The following is an 11,382-nucleotide window of genomic DNA, read 5'->3' on the forward strand; positions in this document are numbered from 1 at the left end:
ATAATGATAAGTCTATCGCCCAACTATTGTCTATTTCGTTGACAAATGACGCTGTTTCGAATATATCTATGACAAGATTATCTTAAAAGAAGGTGCAAAGTACTTATGTTTCAAGTGGATCGCTTTCACGTGCGTACGTAAAGGACTTTGAATATTTACCACGATATCTCGATGTGTCAACATGTATCTAAGAATATCTTAGAGTAAAGGATAATAGAAATACGAAGCCGCGTACCGTATGACTGTTGTATGCCTAGCGGGCTTACATTGCCGCCAGTTAACTGCTTTCTGCATCGTTCATCATCCTCCACCTATTAATCCCACTGCTTACTATTTGAGAGTAAGAGTTTTAACTCGTGATGCTGCCGGGAGCCGAAGACGGCTACAAGTGCTCTTCACGGCACGGGGTTGGCAACACCTATTATTTCCCTCTAGACTGATTCTTCAAAGTACTTGCTTAAAAACTTCTTAACCACTAGACCAACCTGGCAGTTGAACTCAGCTCCTCACGATTATCAATCAAGCTTGTCTCGGTTAACTATCTCATTAGTCTAATGGATAAAAGAAGCAGACGTTTATTAATATCGTCATAAGTTTATCATATCATATGTCACGCTACAATACTTGATGCACGAAACTGGAAAACGAAATTAAATTTAAAGAGCGTAGAGTTATTTCGACTTAGCCAAAGATAGATTTTAAACGTGATAGATATATTATTATGTCGGGGACATAAGTTTGTATCGTTTTAAATTTTTCTTTTATCCGAAGTAAGGTTAAGCACGCTTTATAGACGTCTTGGAGGGCAGTTCCTCCCATACGTAAAGTTTCGTAAGAATAGAGGATAATCGCCTTTCTATTTTTTTATGTATTCTAAGTAGAATCTAGGCTATAATGTGATAACGCTTGACTAGGAATATTGATGACATTGATATCTTTCCAACGAGGAAGAAGGGTAACTATTTTAACTCTTATTGCTAAAGTAATGAACATCGAGCCTAATCAATACCTATAAAATATAAATACGGTACTGTATTTTGGTTTGTTTTCTTTTTTTTAGGCTCAGCCATTGCACCAATCATGATGAAATTTTCCACAAATATAACTTGCATCCTGGCGATGGGCATAAATAGCTTTTTTATCCCCTAAACGCAATCTGATAAAGTTCCCGGTGCATAAATAAAGACGTTTGTTAGCTGAGTACCGTTCGACATTTGAACCGATGATGGCAAAATTTAGCACAGAGATATCTGGTATCCTGCAAATATTTGTCAAAACGCAATTTGTTATTTTTTATTCCGGGAAAACAACAATGGTTTCTACGAATTTAAAAAAAAACTGTAACAATAACAAATACCTAGTTTGCTTTATGCTGCGCATACGCCAAATCTGTACGGTACATCTTTTTACTTCACAACACACAATAAAGACTTAGAAGTAAAAAGAATTCATCAATATAATAATCAGCGGTCAGCCCATTGCAGTCCACTGCTGCATCTAAGACCACCCGATAATAATTCTTAAATCTCCCGATAATTTCTATCTGTTGATAGTGTTTTTTTTTAAATAACCTACTGTCGGTGTAGGTCTGACTCACGTAGACTATAATAACCTCGACGCATTATACCTGGTTTACGGAACCACTCCGTATTACTTCATGCTGCCTATCTTAGTGATGCTCTCTCTCTTCTTCTTTTCTGTCTCTTTCCTCCCTCCTATTTATTATTGCTTTTGAGCTTTTGTCGCCACTCTCCTTTACGAGACAACATGCGAGCTATAATATTTCTGGCGCCCACCTCCGCGCTATCGAGCTGATGCTTCGGTGTCCAATGCATTGTTGCCACTCCACTCCTATCTCTCGACTCCATCACATACATGCCCATGCCATACTCCGGCTTGATGACAAGTTGTGAGTGTTGAGCGGTGGTGAGCGTTGTAGTCTTATAAGTGGGAGGACCCGGGTTCGAATCACAAAGCAAGCATTTATTAATTTTTATTTTTCGGCGATGGGTAGTTACCACTCTATCGATAAAGATTAACCATTGCGTTACGATGCCGCATACAAACTGATTAGGTGTATGGGTGACTGGCGCAGTGGGCAGCTACCCTGCTCTCTGAGTCCTAGGCCGTGGGTTCGATCCCCACAACTGGAAAATGTTTGTGTTATTAACATGATTGTTTTTCGGTGTCTGGGTGTTTATCTGTATATTATAAGTATTTATGCGTATTATATTCATAAAAATATTCAACAGCTACCTTAGTACCCATAACACAAGCTACGCTTACTTTGGGGCTTGATGGCGATGTGCGTATTGTCGTAGTATGTTTATTATTTATTTATCTTATAATATAATATTATGGGTTAATTATGACTGCCATACTCCTTAGGTTAGCGGGATTGCAATCATGGCTAACTTGTCTTTTTAACGCAATAAAAAGTACTTGTTCTATCTTTATCTCCAAGGTGCTTGGAGATAAAGATAGAACAAGTACTTTTTATTAACTTAAAATGTGCCAAATTTCATCCAGTTCTTTGCTGTGGTTGAGCCGAATATAGGTAACAAACCAACAAACAGACAAATTTAACAATATAATTGATAACAGGCTACAGCTGTCTAATTTTACAAAATACTATCAGTATTTTGTTATCAGTATCTGATAATGCATGGGCCTTAACCAATGACCTCACCTATTTCCACTGAAAAGTGGCTGCCACTTTGTTTTTGTATCCAACTGATAAACCAAATTTTAGTGCTGGAAGTGTGACGAACACGAATATTTCTAACTGGAACTAAGAGTAGATTTACTTAACACATTATAGTATGAATTCCAGAGCCATTCCCTTTTTTAGTGACGGATTTACTACTATAAAAAGCAGACTGATTGGAAATGGAAACCAACGAATATAAACAGTGGAAAATTTCGCTGGGCATGCTAGGAACACGTCGTGTAGTGTAAATGTTAATTATTCCTTATTCGCCTGTAATTGCACCGGCAACCACCTGAAATAATTCTGATGATTATTGTCCGAGATAAGGGACATAACTCTTCACAGATACCAGCAAGTCGCAAGGCATATGGTACAAAGATTGAATGCATGCGTACCATCCTACTAATATTATAAATGCGAAAGTTTGTTGGAATGGATGTATATATGAATAGATGTATGTACGAATGGATGGTTTTAGCGTATATTTTACTAAGTTTTTCTGTAAATTGGCTAAAATATAACGATGTTGTATAAATATGTCATACCGACTTAAAAGTTTCACTGGCGTACGCCGCGAAAATGATTGATGATACATAAAAATAATGTACTACATGTTTGAAGTAATCATGATTATCTACAAAAGAATCTGCGAGGCTACATGTCTAACTGTTATGGTTAAGTCACAATAACTGTTTTTTCCATAATTGTTCATTCAAAACACGGTTATAATAGTAAAATGTTGACATTCCTATTATGATATTAATCCTTATGCAAATAAATAATTTATATATATTAATTTTGATTATATACCTGCAAAATCCTTTTTAAATTATTCAAATTGAACCTATCGCTTATAAGTTGCGACGGGTATAGAAACGAAAAAAAGCAAGAAAAATTTATTAAAGACGCTGTTTCCGTTTAAATAAAAAGAATGGGATAAAATATCGTCAATAACATAAAAGTTGAATTGACAATGTCCCATTTTTTTTTTAAATTTAGTGAAACCTTATCGCGTATTTGATTAAGTTGTTCGCTAGGTAATCCGATAAATTTTTGTTGATATATTTCATATGTTTCAGACTCGTCGCCTTTATTCGTGTTAAGACCGCAGAACGCTTCGATATGTCATTTTATACATTGTCTATAGCAATATTATTAGGGGCTTGTGTTAGCGGTAAGAGTGTTTACTATTTTTTTTTTAATAAAGGTGCTAAGCCTCATGTGCGTGTAAATACACCGGTAATCGTGCCCTTCAGACCGGTACACAGCATTGCAACAATGCTGCTTAACGGCAGTAATAAGAAAGCGGTGGTACATCCTCGGACCAGCTCTGTTACAAACTGGTGCTAGCATTTTATACCAATTTAATGTTTATTTTTGGGAAAACAGGCGTTACTCTGCGGAAGAACTTGATATAATAATATAAATATTTCGTGCAAAAACTGTACGGTTTAATTTATAAAATCTTAATTATTTACTAGTGGTGTGCTATCTTAATTATTAACTTCGTCCGCGTACAAGTTCTGATAAGTAAACTTACCCCATACAACCTTGTCTTTCTTACAAGTTTACCCTTGACTGCAATACACCTAAAATGTTAGGGGTATGACAGTTATATTAAACCCATACCAATCATTGGTTTCTACCCGGATTTTCTTACTCGGTTGGTCTTTGCCAATAGGGTGGTACCTAGCCACGTCAAAGCCTTTCATTCTCAAACCGACAGCACCGCATCGCCTTTCTCAACAATTGGGTTATCAAATGCAAAAGCTATAAACGTCATCGGCATCATCAGCAGCTTATTAACATCCCTCTGAGGGGCACAGGCTTCTTCTGAGACGGTTTCAAAGCATAGACCCAACATGCTGCTCCAATACGTCGGAGTATAACGTCGGAACAGAACATGCAGTGTTTTTTTACATTTGAAAGGTACAGTCAGTTATGTGACAAAACACCATGTAACATATTTAAAGCGAGTGATATTTATTTGCTTGAAATATAGTGATATTTCGCGCTTCAACGATGAAGGAAAACATTACTGACTTCAATTTTTAACCAACAGCCCAGTTTGGAGATTTCAAACAAAATTTCGGTTATGTGAATGTTCGTGAAGGGTCTCATATGTTTTACTGGCTGTTTTACACCACGGCCAGTGTGACAAATTACACGGAGAGGCCTCTTTTAGTATGGTTACAAGGCGGCCCTGGACGATCATCTACTGGAGAAGGGAATTTCGATGTAATCGGACCACTTGACCTATCACTGCAAAAGAGAGACTACACCTGGGTAAGAATATGTATCTTACTAAATATTCGTTAAATTTTCTCTCGACAGGCGTCAGCTTTACAACTTTTTCGGTCTCCTACGTGTTTACCTACTACCTACGTCCTTAGTGTGAACTTATCAAACTTAACTTTGAAGTTAAATTGTCAAACAATTTGCCAAACGAGAAAGTGCTACAGTTCACATGAAAACATGCTTAGAGGCTAAAGTTATTTTTTTTCTTACAGGTAAATAATTTCAATGTATTATTTGTGGACAGTCCAGTAGGCACTGGCTTCAGTTATGTTGAAGATTTAAAATATTTAACAGAAACTAACGACGAAATAGGTAAATGGTCCTTATGTATTCTTAACAGCCATAAAAAATATTTTTCAATTGTCGTACTTTAAGCTATGTGTAAGCGGACTAAAACACAATGTTGCTAATAACTTTCTTTTTTTTTCTGGTTCATTAAAATTTCCATTTCTTATAAATATTAATTTATTATTCATGTTTCAAATACAAACATACCTGAAATCACAGCAACGATAAAACAATACAAACGTAGGTATATTCCGTTCATCATTAATTGACGCATGGTCTTCTGAACACTTGTCGGAAAATCATGAAATTAAGGTGTAAGTTTTTAAGTTGTTTATCTTTATACTATTCTTTTATTTTGTTAGCATTGCTATAGGCATGTGTTTGTAATTTTTAATTATTTTGTAAGAAATAGAATAAAAGGAGTTTTTATGTATTTATTAGTAATTTGTTTTCTTTTTATATAACTCTAATTCGAGTCAGTATTGATTTATTTGGAAAAACAGAAATCGAACTTAAGACAGCCAAGAATAGCAAAGTGTGTAACTGGGTCATGAAACCCATTTTATCTGACATGGTTATAACCCCAGCCGAAGGCGAGAGTGGATATTTCAGTCGAAGATAGTTTTATATCCTTGTAGCACAATTTACTATTTTAATCCAATGAAACAGCTCACATTTACAATTGCAGCTTTAGACTTCGTGGAGCTGATGAAAGGATTTTATCGGAGTAACCCAGAATTTGAAAGAGTCCCGCTTTACATATTCGGACAGTCGTATGGGGGGAAAATGGCCATCGACATAGGTATTAGGATGAGTGAGGTACGTCATAATTGATTTAGCTATTTCATCAATGTAATGATATGAAACTTATTATACTTAGACTGGTATAAAATGATGCATAGACTGGTATGAAGACTGACAGAAAAGTACCTACTTTCGTGCCACATTTTTATATATATTTTATTATATATTAATATTGTGGCTCAAAAGTAGGTACTTTTCTGGTCTTAGGTATCTACTATACTCTTGTTATGTGATAGTAGTAACATCTAATTTGTTTTCATAGGCTGAAAGAGCGGGTACAATCAAATCAAATCTGCTTGGAGTCGCTATGGGAAATGCTTTGATACATCCAGTAGACGCCATCCTTAGCTGGGGCCCGATGCTTCTAGCAGCCGGCCTTGTAGACCAAGAAGGATACGAACACATACAGGAATCAGCTAGAGAAGCTGAAAGGTTGTTTAATGCAGGATTTTACGTGAACTCTACGATGCAGTGGTCACAAACTCAACAGGCTGTGTTTAGAAGAACAACCAGGGTTGATTTTTACAATATCTTCAATAAAATTGAAGTCTTCTCACCTTATAGTTTAAGTGCTTATGGTAGGTAATATTTTATTCTAAAAATATTTTCATTTCTTGTAGTATATAAGTCGTAAGTAGTAGTTGTAAAAGTTCTAATATAATTAATTTCAAGTCGGCCTACTTTATAAGCATACACTCGCAGTTGCCCTCTTACCTTAACATTTTCCTTTTTAATTGAAGTTAAACAAATGGTACAGATTAATTATAAAAAATAATGAAAATTGAGTGGATTTGAACTTGTATTATACGTATTTTTTTTAAAGCTATTTAAATCGAAATGGATGTTTAGATAGTTCAATTGACGAGGATCCGATTAAATCTTAGAAAAAATACGAGTATCAGAGCAGTCCAATATTTTGGTAAATCTTTATCTTTACACATTATAAAACAAAATAACCCGCCGCGTTTGTCTGTCTGTCTGGCCGCTTAAAGCTGAAAATCTTCCCCTAACGGATTTTTTAATAATTAAAAAAAAACGTGTGTATAATTATGTACACGCGTTTGAAGTAATACTTCTTTGGTGTAAAAAGATAAAAAATTGTTTTAAAATTTTATCTTACGCCTTATTCTACGTTTGTAGAGAAAACGACACTAATAATAGAAAAAAAGGTATTTAATACATTTCTTAATAATAACGCATTATTTAGTTATCTCAATATCGGACCACCTAATTTCACTGAGCATTGAAATTGGCGATTTTTGTACATTTGAATCAATTAAATCACCGGAATGAGCCCGCAGACTTTGGCAATTGAAAGTGTACACTGTCAAACCTATTTTTTCTTAAACTTAAATGTCGACTATAGCTAACTTCAGGGTGTGACGGTCATTTTGTGTGACGGTCTACGCGCGCATCGTAAAAAGTTAGCTGGCGGACGATTTATTCCCCTCTCACTCGGTTTCGCAACCTTCATCCTTCCACCATGTGAGCACGCATTCCGTTTAGTCCATAATCAGTTTATTTTGCGTGTTCACTTCTAATTAACAAATTAATATAAATTTTCAGTGTTTACTCTTGTCATTGTATATGTTGAGGATAGCCAGATCATCAAATAAAAAGGTTGTTCATACACAAAGAGCCACGTGGTGCAACAGTTGTCATAAGTACCTCCACAAAAATCGCAAAAAATGAGTGGCTTCGCGGTAACTGAGCACATTTGATTTTTATGTTAGAACTCCGGTCCAAAAGTCTTAAAAGTTTAATAGTTACTCGAATCAAGGTTATCACATCTGGCAATTATAAACGCCCACATACTAAGAAGTAGTAGCCACAGAATGTAAGCTCTGGTATATCCTAAATCCATTCTTCTATTCTGATTCTCTTCTCTGCTCCCCGATATATAGAAATTGCAAGGGACACGATGATCCGAGACATGCCCTACACATCAACAAGACAACAGTTAAACCTTACTACTCTTATGAACACCAAAGTTAAAGAAGCTCTACGAATTCCGGAAAAGGTGGTTTGGGAATCTCAAAGAAGCGATGTATATGACAAACTTCGGGCTGACTTTATGAAGCCTGTTACCGAAAGAAGTTAGTATTATCTTGTATTTTTCATTTTTAACTAACTTTTTATTGCATTGTAGGTAAATTAGCTACCACATACAGCATCTAAATATTATGTTCGTCTCAAAATTAAGCTAAAGGCAGATGCATAAATGTGCTCATGATCATAAATCATTTAATCTAAGCCTCCTCATATAGCCTAGTTAATAAATAGTAACATTAGTAGGAATAAGTTAGGTCTAGCATTTAGACATAAATCTGGGCACATGCCTTTATGCAAGTTCAAACATCTAATGAGGAAAGTTTATTCTCCTAATCTTGATGTATCTAGGGAGGTAAATGATGTTTTGCACCTACTAATGGCGTGTGTTCGGAATTACAGCTTGCGAGAAACACTAACACACTAATATTGACATTTTTAACTCTGGTAATTCTCTCAAATTTTTGTAGTTTAAGATTTATGTGTATTTATGATTCATATTGTGTGCAACGATGGGGCTGACCGGTACCTAGGTGACCTATAAAAGTCCTTCAAACAAATGGATTTAAAAAGAAGATTACACACACTAACACGTATTTGACACTTTATACTCTTTTTTCCCTTTTTTTTATTATATATTTTTTTAAATAGTCATTATACTAATACATATAACAGAAGTATAGTCTTTGACAATCATTGATTTAATATGTTAATGCTGTTGAGAATATAAACAAATAATGTAAAATTGAGACCATAGTCAATTAAAATAATTATTAAAATTAATTATGGTCGAAATAAATATTTAAAATTAATTATGGTCGAAATTTCACCACTGGACCACCTCTAGTTTTTATTAATCTTCAATTCATAATTTCTTTGATTTTTTCAGTTGAGAAACTTTTGAACGAAACTAATATAATCGTAATGAAGTGCAACGGCAATCTTGACATCATATGCAATACTCCTGGTAAGCTTAATGTCCATGTCCTAAAATTTGCGGAAAAAAAATCAGCCCAATTTATTTTAAATACTAGTACTTTATTTTGTTTCTTTAATGAAATCCTTAGGACAACTTGCCTGGGTAGATCGTCTTAAGTGGTCTGGCGCGGAAGAATACAGAAACACGGAACGTCGACCCATCTGGGAAAACAACCGACTCGAAGGATACTACAAGTCTTTTAGAAACTTTAGGTTCTTCTGGATCAATGCAGCTGGACATGTTGTAAGAATTTTATAAGTTGTAACAAATTGAAATACCTATTTATAATGGTCGGTATTGATATTCTGCGACACTAGTTTTCAGTGCCACAGAATAGGTACATTATTTGATGAAAAATTTACTTTTTTTAAATATTGACCATTTTCTGATAAAAATTAAAACTTTTATTATCACTTTGCCGTTTTATACATCCAGTGGCAAATATTTACTAATGAAAAGAATATGACAGTTGGAATTGATTACCACAAATTTTCTTTTTGTCAAAACAGCATGCCAATGAAATCAGATCTGGTAATTATAATCTATGTGTCGCTGTAACACTTAATTTAACCTTTATTTTATTATACAGGTAGCGAGTGACAATCCCGCGGGAGCCAACGCCTTCCTACGTGATATGACTTCATTTGGATAAACATTAAAGAATCTTCAGAATATCCAGTTTATTTATTTCGAATCTTAGATAGCATCAGAAAAACTAATGACCCTTTCGTTTTTTTACTTTTACTCGACAACAAAAATGTATAAAACCAAGTAACAATGGCAACCAATTTTATTTATGTCATTGAAACGCTTCTTGTACGAGTAGATATTCATTAACTTACTCCGCCACGATATATTGTAATAACTTTCCCGCTCTAAAAAAAAACTTTAGTATGTTTTCTTTTATTTCTTAAGAGAAAAGTTACGTTTTAGATTTTACAGACAAAATAATTCCTTTTGGGTTAACTCTTTGATTTTCAAAAGAATTAAGCAAGATGGAGTTTTCGTCACTATAAACCTTGTCTTTGCAACATAAATTTATATCATATTGTATTAATATAACACTAGCGTGGGCTTAAATATTATAGTAATTATTATATAATGTTTGATCGATATTTAAAGACCTCATTCTTTTTATTTTATTTGTTGATTATTATTATATTATTTAGATAGAATAACTATGAATGAATACACTTTTATTGTACACCACATAAAATTGTAATTAAAAATTTAACGACAAGTAAACAATTTGGCGTATTACTCGTATATACGTGGCTGTACCTCGGTTGGGGTTCCAGCTGAAAATCAGCGCTGCATACTAACTTACTCGTACTACTTTGCTGTGCTGGAACATTTTTCTAGGCGGTGCCACACGTGACAAGAGTTATCCTGGAGTATGCATTTGACATGCATTGTACCTAAGTACATGCATGCCGCTGATTTTCAGCTGAGACCCGAGTGACGATACGGCAAACTAATAAGATAAATAAAAATAATGAAATAAATAAATGAAGAAACCTCGCTTTATATAAAAGAAATGTTTATTGTATGGTAATAAAAATTTATTACAAATTACCAAAAACTTTATTTGACATACCTCTGCCTAAATTTAAGATAAAAATTACTGAATGCTTTGTCAGTTTTATTCAGTAGACGAATATATAAAATTTAAGGTTTAAATTATTGTAGGTTTATATTTTGGTTTACTTTATATTGTTTAATTTTAAGTTGGCATCGTAATTCTGTTTAGAGTCTCTGAAAGCGTGCCCAAGTAAAATATTTTGGTGTGAAACTGCCCGTCGATATGAACTCTATAAATATATCTAAAAAGAGAAAGTGTGTGGGTATTTGTCGTATAGGCTCCGAAACGGCTGGACCGATTTCAATGAAACTTTCAGGGAATCTCCGGATTGATCTGGCGAGTAATCCTGTAAAGTTTCGTGACGATCAGAACACTCCTATTTTTGAACTGTCAAATACATAATATATTATGACACTTAAATTAAAAATTTAATGATGTAAGTTTATTGTTTAAATAAAATAAAGCAAAATCTAGCCCGGCGAAGCGGGCTGGGTACGCTAGTAATTTTTTAATCATGTATATATAATACCCATAATTATATGTTTATACTACATGCATTATTATGTTTATACTCGTCCAAAATCCCTCAGTGCCTGAAGACTAAAGTCTTCGAACAGTGCGTGTTGCCAGTGATGACTTACGGATCAGAGACATGGTCGCTAACTATGGGCC

The 11,382-nt window shown here is 34.4% G+C and overlaps 1 protein-coding gene across 1 annotated transcript; it reads left to right on the plus strand.

Annotated features, from left to right (window-relative positions):
- The first annotated feature begins 4,816 nt into the window (after positions 1 to 4,816).
- Positions 4,817 to 9,780, plus strand: LOC120627636 (retinoid-inducible serine carboxypeptidase-like). Its single transcript, XM_039895648.1, has 8 exons — positions 4,817 to 4,996; positions 5,221 to 5,320; positions 5,985 to 6,115; positions 6,363 to 6,678; positions 8,005 to 8,196; positions 9,039 to 9,116; positions 9,217 to 9,371; positions 9,718 to 9,780. The coding sequence occupies exons 1-8, from the start codon at positions 4,832 to 4,834 to the stop codon at positions 9,778 to 9,780; spliced, it is 1,200 nt and encodes a 399-aa protein (XP_039751582.1). The 5' UTR covers positions 4,817 to 4,831.
- The last annotated feature ends 1,602 nt before the right edge of the window (positions 9,781 to 11,382 follow it).

This window comes from Pararge aegeria, chromosome 11 (genome assembly GCF_905163445.1).
Source record: "Pararge aegeria chromosome 11, ilParAegt1.1, whole genome shotgun sequence".
NCBI lineage: Eukaryota > Metazoa > Arthropoda > Insecta > Lepidoptera > Nymphalidae > Pararge > Pararge aegeria.